At 43.8% G+C, this 23607-nt stretch overlaps 1 protein-coding gene across 5 annotated transcripts in view; it reads right to left on the bottom strand.

Annotated features, from left to right (window-relative positions):
* GNAS (GNAS complex locus) overlaps positions 1-23607 on the bottom strand; it is a 158741-nt gene that overhangs the window by 97529 nt on the left and 37605 nt on the right. For 4 of the 5 annotated variants that reach the window (XM_086622692.1, XM_086622694.1, XM_086622695.1 and 1 more), the window contains exon 1: positions 3222-3395. The exons of the other annotated variant lie outside the window; for it this stretch is intronic. In XM_086622692.1, coding sequence (XP_086478818.1) covers positions 3222-3360 — 139 coding nt within the window. In that variant the 5' untranslated portion in view covers positions 3361-3395. Of the gene's footprint in view, positions 1-3221; positions 3396-23607 lie in introns of those variants that run through there. 5 annotated transcript variants of the gene reach the window in all.

The following is a 23607-nucleotide window of genomic DNA, read 5'->3' as shown; positions in this document are numbered from 1 at the left end:
AAGACCACCTTTTGTGGCTGCTCCAAACAGCCCCCCGCCAGCTCTCCTGATTCCCTTCTATACCTGCAGTACAAAAAAAACACCCCACTTTACTCCAGTTTCCATAAGTAGATGTATGCTATTTCTGCTGTGCTGCACAGATGCCAGTGCACAGGGCAACCCATCTGCCTAGAGTATCCGTTTTTCCATGCATGCTAAAAAGACTCAAACAGCAGCATTTAATTGAGCTGCTCCACGCAGCCAGATTGGTAGCTTTCTATATAAAGCAAACATATTTTTGCAAGAGTAGTATCATAACCTGGCAAAATCTAGAAAGATTCCTTTTTGCATCTCCTGGCTACTCATTTATTTCTCTCATTAGCTTATGTCTCAACAACAGAAAATGTATGTCTGTGGCAGAACGGGCACAGAGGTACGGTTTGTATTTATAGGATGCCAGGCCTCTGCTAGCACACACTGACAGCACAAGCCTCCATTTTGAGCCTCACGTTCAAAACTGTATTTTAGCAGTTTTATTTCAAAGTTCATTTTCTGACAGATGTATTCCTCTCTGCTTTCTCCGTTTTTCTCCTTCTCCATGAATTCCAAATAGTCCTGCTTTTCTCTCCATGTTATGCCACCTTAACAGCAGAGCCTTACCCGTTTTTCCTCTCCTTGCTCACTGATGTTTTGTGAGCATTTAGAGAGCACTTTTTATCCACAGCTCTTCATGCAAGCACTGTTTCCCCCCTAAACTATTTTATAAAATACACACTCTGCCTCTCCAGGCATAACGCATCATGCAATAAAGACAGGCGGCAAAAATAATCAAGAATGAGTAACTCCAGTTAAGACAGAGACTGGGTCCTCCTTGCAACTAAGAATTATTTAGGAATAGTGGTATACACTATAGTCAAATTTCCATTCAGAATAATTAGTAACAAAATTTCAGCTGTAGCTCTAAATCGCATCTTATAAGCATTGGGAGCCAAAATCTTTACTTCGCTTAGGCCAAGAATGGGGGTAATCGTTGTTGCATTTGCTATAAATGCACATAGTTTGGTATCAATATACCCAGGTTCTTTGGATCAGATACAACACAGTGAACCAAAATGAAGTATTATATCTAAATTTTGGAATAAGTCTATTTCTGTATTTCACTACTCGATAAGGCTCTATTCTTACCAACAATTACGCATACATCTAACTTCACCACCCAGGCGAGTTCCACTAATTTCAGTTAGACTGCCCGTGGCAGAAGGGGCGAGCATGTGTACAGCAGGGGGGCCTACAAAGAGCAGTATAAACCCATTAGAATATTTAGCAGCTCTTCTTTGCTGTTATTTGAATACTTTCAAAGTACTTTTTATTTTTATTTCATGTGTCTTATAAAGTACACGTAACATAATAAGAGGGACATGAGCTTTTATTATTTTTTACCAGTGAGTTTGCATTATACTGTCCACAACTCATGACAGCTACTGTTAGAAACTGCAACAGTTGAACTATCACTTTAAAACACACATATGACCTTACGGCCACCAATAAACACCCACAAATTTTTACTTACAAGTATCTAAACCATTTTTCAGCCACCAAAACTAACAAAAACAGAAAGAGAATCCAGGCAAGTCCATCGTGTTTCTGTTTTCTGGAATTCTGTCTCCTGTGAAAGTAACCCATCTGATGACAAATGCCTGCTACCTATCTATGTAAGGCTCAGCCTGAAATCTGGAATCCCAAGACATTCTCCAAGAGCTGAAGTCCAAATTATCCTGTTAAAACATTTCTGCTGGAGCCCTGGGAGACTCCTCAGTGCTGCAGGTGCTGCTCTAGTCCCAGTCACTCTCCATTTATGTTAAGCCTCTTTCTTCAAATTCGTATTTGAAAGATTTTACAGTTAAGAGTACACTTCCAAATTCACAACCCTCTAAATTTTTTTTAAATTTTATTTTTTTTTTATTTCCCCCCCAATTACGGTCGTTTGACACCAGAACGGAGCCAGCTCACCGAGGCCTACCCTCTGCTCCGCGCTGAAAACCCTGCATAACGTGCACAAGCGGCCCCTCGGCGTGACCGAAACAACCGAGACCCAACCATATCGTGTTTTAAAACACCACTTTAAAATGCTTTGGCATAATGAGTCTGACAAACATTTTCTTCTTCTCTCCGATAACCGTTTCTGGACCTTCCCCTTCCTTGAAGCCAAAACCCGCATTTCTAAACGCATCTCCTGAAAAACACGCAGGTAACCCGAATTAGCGCTGAAATAACACCTGAAACCAAACGCTCCCGTCCGCCCGCACACGGACACCGCAATCGCTGGTGCGGCACAAGTCCGCCCGCCGAGGACGAGGACGTGCCCGCGGACCGCCCGCTCCCAGCCCGCCCCGGAGCCGCTTCCCCCGCCAGCGGCACAGAGTTCCCTCATCCCCAGCGCCGGCCGCCGCGCTTCCCTCCGGGACCGACATCCTCCCTCCGTTTTCCCCCAGCGATTCCCCGACTTCCTCCCTTCCTCTTCCTCCTCTCCCCGGCCTGGCCGCACGTTCCTCGGCGCCCCCGCCTCAGACACTGCCGAGGGGAGCGCCTCGGGCCAGCCGAGCCCCGGCCACCTCCCCCGCCAGGCCGCGGTGACCGGCCTTCGCCGCGGGCCCGCGGCCCCTGTCAGCGCCCTGCCCTGTTTATCTCCCAGGTTCCCCCTCGGGCCCGTCGCTCCCGCGCCCCTCGCCGGCGGCCGGCCCGGCATCCCCGGCCACCTCCTCGCGCTCGGCCCCGAGGCGCGCTCCCCGCCCCGGCCTGCCGCCCGCCGATGCCCCGGCGGCGGGGTGCGGCCCCGGCGAGCCGAGAGCAGCCCCGTACCTGCGGGCCCGGCCCCCCTCCCGCGGCGCCTCGGGTGGTGCCCGAGACTTCCTCGCCGCCGCCAGGCCGAAGAGCCCGGCAGGCTCGTCCAGACCGCACCGCTCTCCTCAGCCGCCCCCGGGCCCACCTCCCCGGGCGCTAGCGGAACTCCGCGGCCCCGGCGGGAGCGGGCTCGCCGGCCGCCCCCCGCCGCCCCCCGGCCCCGCGGAACGGGTGGGCCCTGCTGCTCCGCTCCCCGCCGGGCCCCACCTCTCCCTCGGGCCTCCCCGTACCCGGGGCAGGGGGCCGGTGCGCGGCCCCGCCGCCCTCCTCCCGGCAGAGAGGGGACGGCCGCCGGCCCCCGGCCCGCTGCCCCGGCGCCGCGCTGCCCGCGGCCCCCTTACCCAGCAGGAGGAGCCGGTGCGTGGCCCTATAGACCTGCTTGTCCTTCTGCAGCTGCTTTTCGATCTTCTTGTTGGCCTCCCGCTGCGCCTTCTCCTCGTTGCGCTGATCCTCCGTCTTGCTGTTCCCTAAACAGCCCATCTTGGGGAGGGGGAGGCAGGGGACGCGGGGCGAGGGGACGGGAGGCGGCCGGGGCTGCCGGGGGGAGGGAGGGAGGGAGGGAGGGAGGCACTCTCCCGGGCTCCCTTCTTCTTCCTCCTCCTCCTCCTCCTCCCCCCCTACTCGCTGCTGTGGCGGCCGCTGCCCAGAGACATGGAGAGAGCCGAGCGCGGAGCCAGCCAAGGGGGGGCCGATGGCGATGACTTTGCTGCTGCTCCGCCGGGCCTCCTCCCCGGCAGCTGCAGCTGCTTCTCCTCCCCCGCCCCCCGCTCAGCCCCGCGCCGATCCCCTCAGCGCACCTTTCCCCGGGGGGTTGGCGGCGGCAGGGCTCGATGCGGAGCGATCCGCGGGGATCTCCGCGCCCCCGGTCGGGCCGACGGCTCCTCTAGAGGGAACAGAAATGCCCCCCCCCGCGCCGCACGCACAGGAACAAATCCAGCTTCAGTGCCACCCCCCAAAAAAAAAAAATAATCCTCTTTAGATCCAAAAGGCACGGGCTCCAGACGCGGAAACCTCCCCAAATCCTCGGAGGGGAGGATCGGGAAACGTCTCTTCCTCGCCTCTCCCCCCGCGCTGACGGGCTGAAGCGCCGAGGGGTTCACGGCAGCCCCGGCTCTCGGCAGAGGTCGGGTCCCCTTCCCTCGCCGGGCGCCGCAGCTCCTCGCCCTCCGGCCGCCGTGGGTCCTTCCTCCCTCACCGGGGCTGGGGGGTCCAATCCAAGCCCCCTCCCCTTTTTTTTTTTCCCTTTCCTCTCCTTGCTGCTGCTTTTTCACATTAGGTTTCCAGGCGGCTGAATCTTCTCGGCTTCTCCAGCGAGCGGGGAACGGGGGAGAGAAAGGAGGAGAAAACAAAAAAAAAAAAAAAAAAAAAAAGCCCGTTTCGTCTCTCCCCTCGCGCGAAACCTGTCCCTCACGGGAGGATTCTTCCCCGTCTTATTTTTCCTGCTCTCTCCCGCATTTCTTTTTTTTTCTGTCCCCCTCCTTTTTTTTTTTTTTTTTTTTTTTTTCTTCCCCCTATTGAGCTGCACCGAGGCGGCAGAGCGGCGGGGTGGGGCGAGCGGGCCCACACTGAACCCTGGGAGCGGGGCCGCTCACATGACAGCCCGCGTCAGCCCGCGCCGCCGCCGGCGCCCTCTTCGAACCGGCCCCGCCGCTCCCGCCCCGCGGTGGCGCGGGCGGCCCGGCCCGGCCCGGCCCCGCTCCGCTCCGCTCCGGCGGCTGCTGCCGCGCGGGGAGCCCGGGGATGGCTCGGGAGTCCCGCACGGTGCTGGAACTAACCGGCCCCCGCGCCCTCGGGCGGGCAGCCGCGGGGGTACCGCAGTCGCTCTGACGGCGAGGGGCCTTCGGGAAGAGAATATTTGCGGGAGCTGGGGGTTGAGTTCATAGAGTTGTGGATATGTTTTAACGGAGTCGTGCCCCGGGGCACTGTGTGCTACACTTGAAAAATAATTACTGCAGAAGTTAACTGTACTAAATACTTTTTAATACATGTATTTATACATTTTCTCCATTGATGAACTTTGAATATCCGCCTAGTGACCTACAGAACAATGCTGCAGACGCTGATGTGCATGAGTTAACGCGGGTATTTCTGGATTAATACACTTCAGAGCGTTGGGCAGCTCCCTCGCACACAACGCAGTCCACGGGGCGCTGGGTCCGGAGAAGCCTGTACCCGTGTGGCCAGGGACAGAGGTGGGACAGAGGGGGAAACAAGCTACCAAGTCATGCAGGGTGGACGGGGGAGTACAACTTGATACATGCAATTGCTTCTGCATGTGGTTATGCCAGCTATCTAGCTCCATTTTGTTTTCCAAATTATTTTTGAAACCTCACTACATCAATTACACAGTAGTTTTCATGCACAAGCTGACCAGCTATGTCTGGAAAACAAAGATTGGTGCTTTGCTCTTTGTAAAAGCCAGTTCCCTAAAATACACAGGTAGTTTTTCTTTACCTCCCTGAGATTAGTGAAATGTTCTTTACTATACATAAATTATTTATCCTCATTTGCAAAATTCAATTATCTATAACACTATTCCCATGAACACACCTTCTTATGTCATCCAGTTACTATATTTAGAACCACCTACAGTAAAATAATTACATGAATAGAACAAATAACTAGAAGGTCACAGTTAGAGTCATTAGGCACATCTGTTTTGTTGCCCTTGCTGAAAGAGGGGTGGACCTCAGGAGAAAGAGGAAACACTGCCACTAAATCTCAGTCTTTGAGGATTTATTGGCGCTTTCTATTAAATGTCACAGCTTTGGGGTACACAGAGCCTAAGCTCTGGCGTCAGTGGCGAGACTCTTACTGACTTCTCCAGGTGTTGTTTTAGGCCAAGGCAGTTTTAAAAGGCCTTAGAAAGACTTAGCTCAGCAATGCCCAGATTCACCTGAAGCAAAGATTATAATAATTCCTTGTATCTTTTATAGGTCTTTTATATATTTGTATTGTTTCCACGTAATATACATTATTCAAATATATTTAACTGTGGTATTTACAAGGTATACAGGAGTTGATAAAGCAGAATTCAGACTGAAAATTATAAAACCTGACAGCATTTTTATGGTCGCAGCTATGGAGAGAATGCAGAAATGCCAGTATCTGTCACCTCACGCAGCAGGGAAAATCTGCCCCAGCCTCCAGGCTTTGCTTCCCTCCAGGTCCCCAGGCTGCGGCGAAGGGAGCCTATCTCATCCTCCAAACAGTTCATGAAGGAACACACAGACAAGATAAAAATTATTGGTGGAGATACACAAAAGGCTAAAATCTTGGTGAACAGTGAGCAGTGTCAGCATAGGGACAGGGGAGCGTCCACTGACAAGGAGTCAGCGCTGTGTAAACGCCGTTGTCCAGCGGCACACACTCATCCCTCTCCCAAATGCCAAGCAGGACGGGCTCGGCGAGGTTAAACTCCAGCAGCCCTCAGCCACCGTGCTGGAGCACAGGAATCGCTGCCCTCCTGGTATATACGTTCTGTGTCTCTGTCTTTTTAGGTTGAACAAAGCATGACGTAGTCGAAAAGGGAAAACACACTCTGCTGCTTCGCAAAACTCCCAGTTACTCATGACAGAATTAAGAATTAGCTCCGTGTATTACAAGTGTTATTAAAGTGTGAAAAAGCCACAGAAAACAAAAAGAAAACTCCCGAATTGTTAAACCTATCGGCAATTACAGACTTTGTCTTTCTGAAATTCGACAGGACACAAAACATAAGGCACCAGACCCTAATTCACAAACTCACCAAACTGCCATGATTTTTTTTCTGGCGCTGTCCTGATTAGGAAAGCATCGCTTGAAGAGCGAGCATACCAGCACATTAGCTGTTCTCATTCTTTTTTATTTGTTTAAATAACACAAAGCTACTGATGTGTCTTTAGCATAAACCTTGTTTCTTATTGGAACCAGTCGCATTAGCTTTCATCTTGTAAAAATCTGTCAACTTCAGTTTCACAAGACTAGTGCTATCAGAAGGGTAAATGCAGGCAAAATCCGACCCCTAACTCACCATAAAATTACAGCTCACTTCTGAAGAACCTACACTCTTAGGAACAAATAAATGCAAAGATAAAATAACTGTAATACATAATATGTATGGCCATAGTGCCTCTGTGACAAAAATCTATTTGAGAGTTGAAAATACTCAAAAGAGGGTGTCAAAGGACACTGCTGCATGTTAGGCATAAATACTTTCCAAAAATGAAATCAATGTGGAAGTGGCTGTAAGAGACATTGGAAGACTGACGTCTATTGACTCAGTCCTGCATTACTTAAATTAATGGAAGATAAGAGTTTACAAACGGGAGATTGTGAGTGTTGCACACTTACAGATGACATTCAAATTCAATGATATTTCTTCTGTGTTTGAATATAACAGCCAACAGCCTCAGATTCTGTTGCAATTTATTTTCAGTCTAAAGTAAATGCAAAGGCTCTGAGACACCAACAGGCATCTTGGCTTAAGGATTTCACAAAAGAATGGGAAGGCTGGCGGTATGAACACTCTGCTGCTTCACTTCTCAAATTAGAAGAGACCTCACAAGGAGAGGCAGCATGATAATTCAAAGTGAATAACATTTTAATGGAATATTTGTGGGGGATGTGTATTGTAGAGTTTTATATATCTAAAATCCATTTCATTCCACTTGATAATTTTACTTAATGGCTTTTTTAATTGGCCTAACTTCTTTTACATTCTAATGAAAATCATCAGATCTCTTAATTTTCTTAATTTTTTTTGAAAGAGGAATTTCATCGCAATTCTTTCCTCCCTTCTCCCTCCACGGCGTTTGCCCCAAAAACTGCTGCTTCCTGCCGGAGACGGGGGAAGATTTGCAACAATGGCCTGATTCTGTAAATAAACATGTACTCAACTCAGTTGAGTAGTCCTACTGAAGTGCATAATTTATGCGGACTTCACTCTTCCCAGCTAGGACAACTATATTTAGCTTGATTCACAAACGGTTAGAATGATTTAAATACCCAGCAGAAGTAGAGTATCGATAACAGTACAGGTGAGAGAGAACTTGTTGAAAAGTACACGTCCCTTAAGCTTCCCCCACCCTATGCACATGAACTTCTGTCCTGTCAAGATTTACGTATAATACCTACCGGTATAATCACTCAAAAGGACCTCAAGAAAAAGACTATCTTTTTCCTATTATATTTACTTTATATTTGACAGACCATTGCACGTATTTTAATGCATTTTCCTTGTAGTAGTCTCCCTTCTTGTGTATGAGGATTTTCACAGTTGTATAGGTAAGAGACAAGGAAATACATACTGTTGAAAAATTCACAAACATTGGCTGGAAAATGAAGATGCAAGAGTTGTTCTTGGAGTTACTATTTTCTTAACAGAGTAGATTTTGAGCCTGTTGAAAAAACGCTTCTGAGACGCACACTTCACATTGTTCCTTTCTTTTTCTTTCTGACTGAATGGATAAAATTTTCTGCTTACAATTCTGATGTTGTACCAGTTTTACTCTCAATCGATCAGTTAGACTCTGAATTGACTCGAGTTACTCTGTGTTTTTACAGGTGACTGTAAGACCCAGATCAAGATGTCCATCTTACACCACAGATGCCTTCCAAACCCTCCAGGAGACAAACACCCTAATTTCCTATTGCAAACAATTCACATCTGTTAGGATGCTGAAAGTACTGAGCGCTTTGCATGCCCCAGCCTACAGAAGAACAAAACGGTTCATTAGTTTTCAGATGGGACAGTTGAACAGTTCCTTACGGGCTCACGCTGTCCACACTAAACATGACCTCATAAACTTTTGGCTGTGAACTGTGGGGGTGGAGTTGTGACCAAACCAATGTCCTCATTTGGAAGGGAAGATACAGACAACATCAGGCTTGAGCATCCCTTAGCAACCGGACTGAAATGGCACTGCAGCTTTTGAGGGGGCTGTCAGCCTTCCTGGCCACTGGAATAGCCCGTACTTCAGTTCCTACTCCGGCTGAGGAGACACAGCACAGAAGACAAGATCCGTAGCTCAAAAAGTAAAAGCAATAGTGGTGATCTAATTGTACAATTTCCTTTGTTTCTGTTTATAGGAAATAGCCTATTTTCAGCAAGTCTTTTTCATGGAAGGATACAGAGCTCAATTAATCTGGGGAACACACAAAACAAACGGTTCTTATAGCAACACCTTTATCTCTGATTTACTTTAGACTCTTTCCACTTGAAAACCTAGACTGTAAACTTTGTAACATTCCTCTCTATGATGTCAGGATGAAATGAAGGAGAGCTAGGCTTGCATCTGTGAAAAAAAAAAAAATCACCAGAAGAATAATCTCTGATTTAAAGCTGTCAAGGAGTGGATCAGTGTACAACAAACTATGGATCACTTTGCTACAAACCTGAAAATGCAGCCATGCATCTCAGTTATCTCCTGCCCCCCGCCCTCACACCTGTGAGACTGTTCCACTCCTAAGAGTTTGGGTCAGAGCTGCTAATCATGTCAAGGGGAAGTCTCAAGGGGAAGATATTTTAATCTATTTTCTCTGAGAATCTGCTACCCTATAATTCCCCCACAACTGAACAAATGCTATTGTAGGATAATGTCTATACCTTGCTTTCTTTAAAAAAAAAAAAATCTTTTTGCATTCTTCTCCATGCCGTGATTCTTTTGAATTTTATTATCTTTGTAAGAAATGAAGATTTTAGCAGTGCTTTGCTTTTTTTTTTGTTTTTTCCTTGCTAAGGTTTCCAACGGATTTAAAGTATTGGGTAAAAATAAACAGTGAGTGAATTTGTATCAGAAAGGTGCAGAAGAAGTTCCCCCTGTGCATAGCACCTTTGAGGATTAAAATCTTATGCAGAAATAAGAAGTAGCTGTGATTTTTTGTTAAGGAGCCTACATTACCCAACACTCTGTTTTGCTGTCCTACAAATTCACAGTGGCCTGGCTGAGCAGTTCGAACAGACTTCTCTATTTTAAAAGCAGGGATTACCTCTGGGACAGATTAACTCTTTCAGTTAAAGGATATTTTTTAATAGCACACACTGTATATTTTTGTGTATTGATACCTTTCTGTTTGGAAGTCTGTTAAAAATTTTAGCTTTAGAAATACAAAACTGTGGGCCTTCATCCTGGGCCATAGAAGTGACTGGTAGTGGAGTATCAAATTTATCAATCTCAATGTATTTAATCCCAAGTAAACATAGTCTTTTAGTTAGTTATGTGTAAGGATTAATTAAGATTCCAATTTAGACTCAGATCAGTGTTTTTTCGCTCTGCTCTGGACACTAGAAAGGCTTCTATACCCTCTTGCAATGACTCAGGTCTGCTGCTCACGCTTTCCTTAGATGGAGGCATCCTCCACGAGCTATCGTCCTGCAAAATCCTTTGGACTCTTGGAGAATGAAACTTGATGATAAAAAGGGAGACGGTTTCAAAGTCTCCAAGTTACCCTTTGACCTGCTGAACAAGGAACCCTTGAGTAATCTCAAACCCCTTTAAAGGAGAAACAAACAAATTAAAGCCAAACAATAATCTAAAAAGGAAAAACAAAGCAAACAGATTGGAATTGGAGCAAGAATCCATGTGGGTTTTTTTTCAGCTGTTTACTTTGCTGCAGCGAGAACAAAAATCACTTTGAAAAGCACTAAAAGGTAAACAAGGTAGGAAATTAAGCCATTATCAATTAAACCCAGGGAGGGCAAAGCAGGGTCATCAAGTAAAACGACAAGTTTGCCTGTCATATGGGAAGGAGTGAGCCTCTCCGAATGCAATGAAATGAGCATTGTCAGGAAGAAATTACTGCACCACTAATGTATTCAATAAAGAACAAACACAAAACACTTAAGTACAGATACTCCAAAACAAACAGAATGAAAAGGAGATACTTCCCTCTCTGGCAAAGAAGAAGAATTTTTCCATACAGAAATTCTAAACTTGAGACCGATTTTTGTTTTGTTTTTAAATAAAAACAAGCCCAAAGTCTACTAATAGAATTAACCAAGACCTTCCTTTAAACCAAAGGAAAAAAAAATCTTCCCTCCCTCCTTTCACTTCGAGGCTTTTCCTCAGAAACATTAGAAGAGACTTTAAGGAACTCACGGGATTATGGAAACAAAACACTGAGTAAGAGCTTTTCACCTAGCAGCTTTTCTTATTTTCTTGCAGGTCTTTTTCCTGATATTCCTTCTCACTATTCATGCATTCTGCACTGCACTTTATTAAAAAAACCCTCTTATGTAACAGAAGTAGCAGCACATCCTAGCTCTCCACATAACACAGACGGAATGCCGATTACCAAAAAAAAAAAAAAAAAGTCTGGAACAAATCTTTTCTCAGATATAGTTTCAGTATTTGTCAACATGCACTCCAGACCTACCCCTGACTTCAAACTTTTATTTTTATAAATAATTATTCTGCTTTAATCCTCGTTACGTTTGGGTCACAAAACCCACGGAGGCAGCAGTAGTAGCGGCTGTGTTTTCTAAATACCAGGTTATAGTTAGATCTTGCAAAGAGGCACGAAACTCCCAAGCCTTTCTCCTGCTGGGGGGGTCAGCGGAGGAGAAGAGGCTCCTGGTTTCACCTCCCCAGCACACCAGGCAGCCAAGCAGCCCGGCACCAGCCGCGGTTCCCACCGGAGCAGGGTGGGCGCCGGGGCTGAGCGTAGCTTAGGCTCAGCCTGACCCAGCCTGCTCTCCAGCGGCATGGTGCACTATCCCTCCACACTAATATTATTTATTACTGACGCTGCATTCTCATTTTATGGTGCATAACAGGAAGGGGAATAAGAAGATTGTTAAAACAGTTCTTGCTAAGTTGTCACACAGGTTTTAATGTGCTGTAAACATTCCTTCTTCCACCTTTTTTTAAAATAGAACGATGTTCAGGCTTCCACACTCAAAATAACTCTACATTTAGTGCTAGCAAACCACACTACTCTCAATACCACGAGCCATTATTAGAGACGATCTGCAAGGAAAACAGAACTGGGATTTTGCTCCTCTGTCTCTGCGTTTCTAAAGGCCTAAAAGTGTTCCTTTTCAGAAAGGGTATTTTTTCCCATCTTTTTCTTTAGATGGAAAAACGTTAAACCTAGATCCTAAAATTACATATAGGCACAATTATAGAATAGGGGTCTTTTGTACCCTATTTTTCCTGGAAGAATCCGTCTGTCTGGCAAACTAACAGCATCATTACTTCTCAAGTGCCTTGATGTTAAATTAGAGTGCCCCACACACCCTAAGGCAGTTGCAGAATTTAGACCCTTTCCCAGTGTTCCAAATAAGTCTTTCTGATGGGTGGGTTGTTTTTGTTTTTATTTTTTTTGTCTCAAATTTTAGAAATGTATATAAACCAATTGATTATCTGCAAGTCATCAGGTGTGCAATGAAAGGTTTCCCTTGTTGCTCTATCTCAGACAAAGCCAGGAAAGATATCCATTGCCAGGGCTGTGGGAATCAGGCAGGAGTTGGAGTCTGGACCCAGTTCCAGCCCCACATTGGGTCAGAATCTATGGTCCAACGCTGGGATTTTGCCTCTGCCATATTTAAAACTGCAATAGTGAAGGATTATTCCCTCCTATGGACTCAGGCCAGGGGAACGCTCAGGCCTGTTTGAACGCTCATAAAATGTCAATGTAGAAGAGATGAGCATGGGGATCAAACAGGGAAATAGGATCCAGGAGACCTGATCTACTGCAGACGGTTCGATCCGGCACAGCCACCGATCCATGTGTGACCTCGGACGAGCCACTTCCCCTTTCTGTGCCTCTTTTCCAACTATCTTTTATCTGCCTCTCTCGTATAGGTTGTAAGCTGTTTACTTCCGACATGTCTGCACAGTATCGAGAACCAAGGGGCCCTGATCGCACCGCTGACCTTTAAGCCCTTCTGCTACACGTTTCATCATAAAATAATTATTCAAAAAGGAAGCTATTTTTTTTTTAACAGTCTGTCTTCCTTTTCTTAACACCTCTTTAACTCAGACATTTTCAGCAACATTAGATGAAAAAAATAGGCTCTGTTCAAACTCTTAACACTTTTTTTTTTTTAATGAAAATGCTGAGAAAGCTGCTAGAATTCTGTTGAGTCCTTCTCCCACAGGCCCTCCAGCAAAACCAGGGAAAGCTAGAATCAGCATGCTTGCTACATTCAAAGTACCAGACAAAGATACTTTTTATTTTGAAAAGAGGAAAAAAAAATGCCTGTACACTTCTCAATCTTTCTTTGTACACCATAAAGCACCAAACAGGGCAGAAACCCGGGGCTGTGTTCTTCTGCAGGTTACCTCCAGGTTTGCTTTATGCTCTCTGGTGTTACAATAACGAATTTGTTTTTCCATTGCTCTCTCCATGCTCTAAGAGTAACCTATTCGCTTCTGAAGCAATCGGCTTTTTACAGCTCGGTCTACCCTATGTAAACAGAGAGCAAGTGGCAGGGCTGAGCCCGGGGTCCGCAGAGGCGCAGAGCGCGCTCTGCCCCGGGACCTGAACCACCTCGGTGGCTGGTACCCACTGCCCGGCTGGCAGCTCCAAGTAACCGAGCTCCGCGCCAGCCTGGGGGAACGGAGATGGCAACGCTGCGCCTGGAGAGCCCCCTCCCCGGAGAGCCCCCTCCCCTTCCCTCTACGGGATCACGGCTGTGCCAGCGGAAGGGCTGTGATGGAAAGCCACCTTGACCTCGGAGTGGCCAAGGATCCAGGGATGCTGCAAGGGGCAGGGGATCCAACAGCTTTTACCCCGCTCCCACCACCGCTGCCTCCTTCAAGCTGCAGCTCCTCTGCCAGCCCATAAACAAGAACAGTGACGGCTGAACCCGTCCTGCCCTCGGCCGGCAGCCCCGGGGTGACGGCACGGGGACACCCGTTCCCCCGCCTGCCCTCTGCTGTGGGGCATTTGGAAGATGTGGAGTCCCTCCTGGCACCGGCGATCCCAGGCTGAAGGCAGGGCCCTCCTGCACGGCTGCATTTCACACCCTATATATAAAATACACAGCCGCACATTTATTCTGAAAAATTCTTTCTGTGAATCGGTGTTAGTGAGGGATATATATACTAACTCCATACATGTGAGAGTTAAGGAAGATTTGTCCAAGGAACTACTTCCAAAGGAAGTGCTGGGCAGCCACATTATTTGTTTTGTTTAAAATGATTTTGGGCTCGATAATGTCTCTTTATCAAAACTACACATGTGCTGAGCGTGCACAGTGCTGTGTGTTGTGAGGCATACGGGAAGGGGTGGATTTAATTTATTTCTTTATTATGAATATTGTGGGAATCCTGGCTGACAGTGCGAAATAAAGCCAAACTTTCAGAGGGTATTTTGGGGCCTGAAGTTCCTGTGCTGCTTTTTTGAATTCAGTCTTAAATTCTGTATTCCTAATCCTCTGTTCTGTCTGGACCATCTCATGAATGGACATGTGTATTATTACAGAGCTGAGCAAGTACCTCATAGTGTTTGCCATTAATATTCATTTGAAAGAAAAACGGAATTTAAGCTTCCTGGTTTTGCTTTCCTTGAGTGAGGAAACTAGTGAGGGAGTTTATAAATTCACAGTTCTGGCAGGCAAAAGGGACCAAGGCAATTGTGACACACTGAAAATAGTTCTCCATTAAAATGATAACGCCCTTTTATTTTGTGAACATCATCTTGGCTATAAGGTTTGTTTGCACTTATTTGATATCGTACTCTCCATGGTGGATCAAAGCATTTATGTTGCTGGAGAGATTCTATACCCAGCTAAACGACAATGTCTGCAAAGCAGAAACAGAACCACCATGATCTACCAGCACAGGCAACCTCATAACTTTCAGTCTAAGAAATAAGAAGAATTAATTCTTCTCCACCCTAAAAGCTGGCTTGGAGGGAAGAAATGGGACTAGGGAGAACGGACTTCGGACTGTCTATGAAAGGGACTGCATCAGCCCACGCTGGCCAGGCTAATCAGAGGAAGGCATGAAGAGCTGTTGGACACAGGGGTACTGACCCAATCTAAGACATACGAGCTACAAGATCAAACTGTGCAGCAAAGGCTTGTAAGGAGGCTAGTTTTCAGTGGTCTGTATAGGCTTAGTACTGTTTAAGAGTAAAGTGACAAAGGCTAAGAAATTCCTTGTCTAAGGATGAATAAAGGAATTCTCAGTACCAGAGAGCTGAAAACAAGGAATTATTCCATTAGGAAATGAAGAAAGTAAAATGCTGAGGCAGTGCTTTCAGTGGCTAAGAACACGGACTGCAGGATCTCACTTCCCCAAAGAGTGTCCTACACAAGGTCTCTTTATAGAAGCATCCATGAGAAACCATCAATGCAAATAGGAGCAAACTACTCCGGTGAGAGGGACTAGGAGCACAAAGATTCACTGGCTGGATCCAAACACTCCAAACTGGCCTGCATGCAGAGAAGACGACGGGGCAAGACATGACAGTAATAATCTACCACGACTTGAGACCTCCTGCCCTAGGAACAATTATGTAATTGTTACAGTCTCTTAATACCTGAGTAAGAAACCTTTTTATTGCATGAAGTTCTCATGTCTAGACAGATATACATCGTGAATGAATCACTACTGACTAGCTTTGAAGACTCGAGCTGAAGAGCACTCCATGGCATAAGCCACTATCTGGACATATCAACACTTACAGAACAATTTTCTGGAGACAGTTCTTTCGGTACATTACCCTAGGTTATACTGGCTGTGAGAAACTCTGGTTTTCCAGTAGCATCCTTAAAGGACTATAAAAGAAAGCAATATAGGCTTAGAAAAGGAATCTCTTAATCACAGAGACCTAAGTCTTAAAAAAAGCCCCACTCCCACAAAAAAAAAAAAAAGAAAAGCTAACAAAAACACATAAGCAAGGAACAAACACATGGAAAAAACCAAACAGGCTTGAATTCACCTTTTGACCTGATTATGCCATTTCTAGCAACAATGAGCCTACCTCTGCTCTCTCTAGAAAGTTTTGCTTCTTTGTGAGAGAGCATCTCTTCCCCAAGTAATTTGAACCCCTCTTCTGTGCCTTTGCCTTGGTTTCAAAGGTTCTTTTTTGTGTTCCTTTCCAAACTGCTAATCAGCTTCTCTGCAAAATGGTTACTGCCTTATGAAATTCTGTTCCTCAGTTGTTCTGAATGATTCCCAGCTTTCTCATTTGTCCTCTTGGAGGTGCTCCTCTCCTTGGCAAGGACATAGGGCATCTCCAGCATGGGCCTATATTTTAATTCAGCACAGACATTACAGGACAGGGTGAAGGATTTGGTGAAGGTTAAGGTGTTCTCAAAAATTGTGTTCTCAAAACCACAGTTTGACTCACATATGCCCCCAAACAATCATGCATTAGCAATTATAATGATCTTTAATTAAAAAAGAAATATGTTGCTGTTCTTACAGATAAGGATCTATAGAAATACTTGTATAGGTGCCATGAAAGTCTATTTTTCAAACTACATTTCAGTGAGGGAATATTTAACTATCTCACCTACATTACTTGAATCCTACTCTAAAATGAACCTCTTTGAAGTTTTCTTATTAAAAAGCTTTAAAAATCAAGCAGTTTGAACTATTTTTCTACGAACCATGTAATCTTCTTCAGTAGTAAAAAGTTAACTTCAGCTCAAGTCATTCCACTTGGAAAAAGGTGATGAAAAAAGCAGTAGATTCATGCATCTTGCCCTACGTTTTCTCTAAATGCAACACCTAACCTCCAATTGTTATAATTTTTCATGGTAAAGCTGTCTGAGTGTTTATAGCCAACAGACTTCGGCTTTTATACTGGAAAGTCTGTTATATAAATGTCACTCTCATTTATATCCTCAGTTATAACAAAGTCATTAATGCAGCTGATTCCTAAGAAACCTTGTACTTTAGCAACTTGTCCTAGCTCTGGTACCGTGTAATGTAAACATGTCTAACGCGGAGCATAAGAAAATTATATCTTGGAGATGCTACATTTTTTAAACCAGGAGTAGAAGCTAAATTCACACACTATTCTTGATATGAACATCACTTGTCAGCGTGTTACATTTTATTTCCAGAGACCCACGATCACCTAATTACATTTTGTAGCTGCACACACATTATTTGTAGAGCATAGTGTTATCAAATATTTGGTAGAGATGGACTGAAGAAATGACACCAGGTTGCGGCTTGGATCCTAAGGTGCCATGAGATGAGAATTTGGGTTTGGATAGTACAGCACTGAAATTGCTCTTCAGAGATTTCATCGCTGTGGAAACCAGAACCCAAAAAACCTTCCCTCCTGGTTTTTAATCCTGCACAAACCCAAACATTGGGAGCAGGTTAAGATCTATGAACTAACAGATCTGGCCTCCTGCCACATGCCATATTAAGATGCCATATTTAGCTCGTCATTCCCCAATACTCAGGCATTTAACCTGTTCCCTCCAGCCCTTTCATCCATTTCCAGTATACTACTAACCAACACGGCTGTCACCCTTCTACTTCTTTTTTCCATTTCTGTCAGCTGTTTTACATACAATTAGTGCTGCTGTCCCATGGCACTGGGAAAAGTGACTGTTAACTTGTGCTCCCTCTACTGTCTGATGGGCTTTGCAGCAACATGGCCATATATTGCGAGGAAAGTGCAATTTCTCCTTGGCAGAAAGGTCTATTACTTACTATAATGTGAAAAGTTACTCTGTTACACCTATGAAAATGCGTATTTACAATATTAAATATCCTAAACATATAGATCTTCAACTAGCGTTAACACTTATCCAGAACTTTGTAAATTATGGACATTTGGTCTTGCTCTCCTGGGACTTCCCTATGTGCAAGAAGGGAGCCTCAGGAAGCAACTACAGCAGCTGGGATAGAACCTTTAGACAGCCCAGCAGCCACAACTCCCATCAAAATCAATGTAAGCCACGAATATCAGGTTCCTCCCTCCCTTAAGAGGCCAAGCCCTTTCAGTTTTGATTACTAGACAAGACAAGTCCTCGACAAGAGAACTGGAGGCTGAGTTCCAAGTTCTGACCCAGGGATTTGTGTTATGCTTAGCTAGACCCACGGCTTTTGCTAGACATGGCCCCTCACTCCTTATTTGTCACGGAAAAAGCGTCTTCATGTTTTACACTGGTAAGCATCCATAAAGTGGGGAGAGGAGGAGGAAAAGGAAAAGACCTGGTGATCCTCTGTGATTCCTTCTCATGAACACAGATGTTTCCCCCTGCTTTTTGCAAGGCAGATGAAAGTGGCGGAGACAACTTTAAATTACAATCAGAAGCTCTGTGAAACGTGGAACAGAAAACAAGCCTTGAGTCAGCACCGTCTACAGATCAAAAAATAAAGCACCACAGCTACTTACTGCTGGAGAGCTAGATTGCTGGAGTACTTCATCTATGTTTTGATGTGGCTCACACTGATGGAGACCAGCAAGTAGTATCCTCTCAGTACTGTGAGGAGCATCAACTGAACTAACGATACCATAAATTTGAGTTTTTTTCAGATATGATCTGACCAAAGGGCCACCGTGGACATGCAGAACAAACTATATGCACAAATACCATTGGTCTGCTTGTCCAGCCTTCTAGATGAGAAGGCTATCTATGCCAAATGAATGTGTTATGTTGAACATATCCTGAAGGTATCTGATTCATCGTGCATATGGTACATGAAGACTGCCTCCATATTTACATGTGATGCCATAACAAGGCAACGTCTGCGAAAAAAATGAAACAAAACCCCAAAATGCCCAGCAATGAAACCTCTTCTCAATATTCTTGAAGGACCTCTTATGTGGCTTGCATGTAAAGCAAAGAGGTAAGGGACTCATGCCAGAGTCCCTGAAGAGGTGTGAGGAAGACCACTAGTATGCAAATGGATGGGACAGCTGAACAACTCTACCCAGCTTTGATTTCTGGCCATTCCTCACAGACAGTGGACCAGCCAATTCCTAAACACTAGTTGCAATTTGCCTGTTACATGGTCCTTGACACTGCTACTGAACCTGCTGTCTCTGGGAAAAAGCCTGTTGCAGAACTTCTTGTGCAAGAAGGTTAATTTCCAGCTGATGACAGAGATTTAAGGATATGTCTCTTCATTTCTGTTGAGGAGCATATTTTCAGGGCCAAGAGTATGGAGAAGGGCTGTGGACAGCCAATTACCTAAACAATTCTCTTGAATCCTTAAAGCCATGGAGTACTTTGTCCCTTCACTTGCTGGAGCGCTCAGTGCCCACAATCCGGGTGCTGTAACTATCCTTGCCATGGGTGATTCAGCAGCAAGGAATATGTACTGTTATTTAACAATGCAGTGGTCTGCAGACTTGACTTATGACTCAACAGAGAATATATTAGGTGCAGACCTTTTAAAGAAATGATCAATAGATTATGCCTTGCATTTAAAAAAAAGGAAATATTTTATTTCTTTTAAGAGACAAGCATCCAAGAATAAAATGGATGAAGTGGAAGATACTTTCATGCTGTCTGTAGAAACGACAGTTTTGGTGGATTACTTTAAGAAATACTTAATTAATATTTAGGATATTATGGATTAAGTGAAATGTTTACACTGGATTCTGTTTGAAATGTCTAAAAAATAAGCCTTTAAGTCTTTGTTTATGTTGGCAAGTAAGCTGGCTGAGTAGAAAAGCCAAAGGTATGATTGACTACCTCACACACTTTACAACTGTTACACTAAATAGGTATTTCAGAATTTACATCCTTACAGAAGAATCCTTAAATAGACTTTCTTATGGGGCTTAAAACAAACACACTTTAGGACATATTTCCTGCTTTGTTACTGTATTTAACTGTACTTTAAGAATTAAATCTACTTTTCCTTAAACAAAGATCCAAAAATTTAACTTTAAGAGTATGAAGATCACATATCTTGTTGGTTTTAGTGCACTCAAATTGTTTAATGAATACCCACAAATCTTTACAAAAATCAAAGCAGTGAACACTTATTAACATATTAGTAGTATTTAGCTCTTAGACACAAAAGGCATGCCTGCATATTGCCCAGAATGAAAAACTCTTTCAAGTAAAATGCAAATAATAATTAAATCCCAGTTCATTTATTAGTTGTGCCTGTTACTTTCTTCTGCCTGCTTTTAGATACTGAAAAAGACAATACTAACATCCATTTTCCTCTACCTCCTCTAGCATTGGGTTGGGTAAATTCACAGTATGAATTCATGCAAAAAGCATGCAAACTTATTTTTTTTGTAGTATTTAATATTCATCACCAACTTGCAGCGTTTATCAGCAGCTTTCATACTGCCTGTAGTTAGAATTGCCTATCAAATCTGCACTGTGAAGACCCTGAAGTTAAAACAAGAGAGATGATAGCTTTTAAAGAAAGTGTTGCAGGTCACCGTACTCAGGTTTCCTGAGTTTCTAGATGAGCAAACCAACCCTCCCACAACTGCTCACCATTCCCTTTTATTTTCAGCATTGTTGCCAGTTGATTGCACACACCAGTTACACACCTTCTTAATCCTTCACAGGGGCTTTGCAACAGCTTTATAACTTTATTGTTTCTTAGTGAGAACATTGATGTTCCTCCTCCTCCCCCCCTAACTGCTCAGCTGCACTTTTCACATATAGATGGAAAATAGAGCCTGTTTGTACAGTGAAGGAAAAAGAGGATACACTCTTATAAGCCCTTGGCAGTGAAAGGAATCTCCCCCAGCACTTATTTGAAGAGGTGAGGCTCTGCTCTGTTGTTGCAAAACTGGTTAGAGCTAGAGAAGTCGGTGGCAGGAGCCCACTTCTGCAACAAACGGAAGAATCATATTTTAATCAGAAGTCCGTCACGGCTTCACTTTAATTTGATACACTTGAAGGCACTTACAGTCTGGGAACTAAATTCAGCTTCTTAAACCCCTTTTCTGCACATTTTTTCTGTAATATGTGATATGACTCCTTCATACACGAGTTCCTTCCTTCATATCGGGAAGGAACCAGATGAAGTTGATACTCAGGCTGGCTGGGTTGGTGAAATCCGTCAGAGAACAGTTTCCAAAAGCACCTAGAGACCAGATTTCAAGAGGTACCTTTGTATCTAGAGATGCAGGTAGACCTCCGAAAGGCCTTCCAGCTGGATCTATTTGCCATACCTACCACAGTATTTGAAATATAATCTCATTAGGAACTTTGCTGTGTTTTTAGGCAACTAAATGCCTCTAAATTCTCCATGTTATATAACTTAGATCTACCTTTTTTTTAAAGATGGTGCAAGTGACTCAGGTAAGGGTACACTCACACCAGTTGTGGCAGGAATATGTGTTCCCACTCCCTGTGCTGCAGCGGCCACCAGCCGAGCGGGGCTGCCGACGTCCCCGGCGTGCTTTCTGCAGTTGTACTTCAGGCTTTCAAGCTCTTTGCCTGGATTCAAAGAGGGAAGGCTGAGTGTTTATGACTGCTCGTCCTTCTGTTTGCGTATTTCAAACACACGAATACTTGGGAAGATAATTAATTAGGAAGCTTACATGCTATGCATGCATAATATTAATGTGCAGCAAATGCTAATGCTGTATATTTAATATATCCAAACAGAAAAGCACCTGCCAGCAGGCACAGAAATCTCGTTGTTATTTCAAAGCACTATTTCTGAACGTTCACTGATTGCAGTTGGTGTTCTCTTGGTTATTCAGGTTTTCGCTTTTTTTTTTTGTACCTAGAACTAACATTTTAACTGGAACCCCTCTGAGCAGTAAGCTGTGCCCTCCTTTCCTCAAACAATCACTAAAGTCTTCTAACTAACAAGATACAGAGCACATCTTGTGAAGCACGGATATTTCTGCATTTCCCAGGGCATGATTCTAATAAAATTATATATGTATATGATTATATGTGAGCTTGAAATAAGGATTTACCCACAACTGCAAGCATACAAATTCCATCCGGAGGGGACTCGGTGTTCCCTCAACCATCCAGGGGGCACACACCAATATTCGCACCCAAGCCAGGCATGTACACACGTAATACTACAGAAATCTGCTTTATTCACATGTATTCTTCTGTTGCAGTTATTATCTCCTGCAAAAATGTTCTTTCTGTGGCCCTTATCATTTTCAGCATAAAGAATCCAAAATTCGTTGCAGGACCTGTGAGCATTCACTGTAAATTAACAAACTGTATTTATAAATTTAGCCTATACAGTATCCAGCCAAAATCACACAAACTGCTCTGAACTTTTTTTTCTTTCTTCTTGCCAGCTATCTTTTGCAAAGCTGCCATCTTCTGCTTTCTTGCAAATTCATGGTTTTCAGGGGGTTCTTGTTTCTGCTGCCTTCTCAGATTACAATTTCTTTTGTGTTAATTAAGCTGAAAATTGAAAGAATGTCGCTGACTCTACAAAGAACACAAACAGGCTTGCTTGAAAAGCTAAAAATAGATTGTTCTGTTCAGAAGACAGACGACTCAGTCTTCAAACTATTTGTACAATGTGAATTAATTGCAGATGGCCAATTCATTTATTTAGACCTCAGTGACAGAAATGAAAGTGCGACTGATTATGTGCATAAAGCTCCTTTCAGGTAGTTGGGTCTGGTCAAAATCAGAGGTAACATATTGTTATTTTCTGGAAGTCGATTTGTCAAAAAGTTTTTTGATCTGATTCTCTCTCCAGTTTCCCAGTCTGTCTCCCAACAGCTCGGATTTAAGACGTGAGACTGATGTGCACAAACTAAAAGTTCCAACGGCCTGCTCACATTTACTTCTAGCGTTCACAATATATGCTGTAAATAATTTACATTCCTGAGATTAAAATTACATTTTATTATGATGTAAACGCTGTAACAAAACCCACCGAGATTATTTAACTTATTTGAAATCAATGCTGTGTATCTTTTTTATGCCTCAGTATTTGTTTTAAACAGTATTTTATTTTTTCCTTTTCAGTCTTTCTCCTTAAAAGCAAAAGTAAGTTTAATTAAAAAAATAATGCTATTGATTTAATGAGAGAGAATTCAGGAAATCTAAATGGAAGCTAATATTGCATCCTAGCTTTTATTGTTAGCTAAACGGGAGGTTTCCAAAAATATCATCTATTAGACTAGGGTCTATAAAGTGTAGCTGTGAAATAAAATATCATTGAACTAGATGAATTGTTCAGGATACAGAATGATCTGTACTAGAACTTCACAGCAGATCCTGAACAGCATGAGGCCTCCTTTGTGCTAGAAAACTAGAAACGTTGTCATTTGGGAGTCTAAATAATGCCAAGAAAAAGAAACTAAATATCAGAGTCCCTTTCCTCCAACTCCAGTGTCTCTCCTCTGCAATTTTACTACTTTACAGTCTCTAAATCTTTGTTTGCAGTCTTGCTGACTTGAAAAATGTGCAAAAGTTGATCCGCACAGGGTCTGAGTAAACAGGGCTGTAAGAAAACCTCCCAAGAAGTTTCAGGTGGTATGATATCTGGCATGCTGATAGTATCACAGATACTACATTTTTCTGTTACTTTTTTTAAATAACATAATGTTGCTATCTGCATTTCCAAGTATTTATATCACATCTTAAATCCTTTAAATCAAGACTGGTGTTTTTTAAAGGCATTAAGTCTTATAAGCCAAAAATACAGCTTGATGCAGAAATGAATTAAATTTTCTGCCTAGACAAATGATCACAATCTATTAAAATTAAAATACCAGTCCTCTACACTGTTGAGGTTCCTTATGTAATACTTCTAATGAAGTTATTTAAGCTTATCGGTTATCACAGATTGAAAATGGGGCAGACATCCTCTACCCTGTACTTTAATCTATATTCCTTTGCTGCAACTTCAT

This window comes from Tauraco erythrolophus, chromosome 18 (genome assembly GCF_009769465.1).
Source record: "Tauraco erythrolophus isolate bTauEry1 chromosome 18, bTauEry1.pri, whole genome shotgun sequence".
Taxonomy (NCBI): domain Eukaryota; kingdom Metazoa; phylum Chordata; class Aves; order Musophagiformes; family Musophagidae; genus Tauraco; species Tauraco erythrolophus.
The sequence above is the reverse complement of the archived record's forward strand: the minus strand, read 5'-3'. Positions and strand labels throughout refer to the sequence as shown.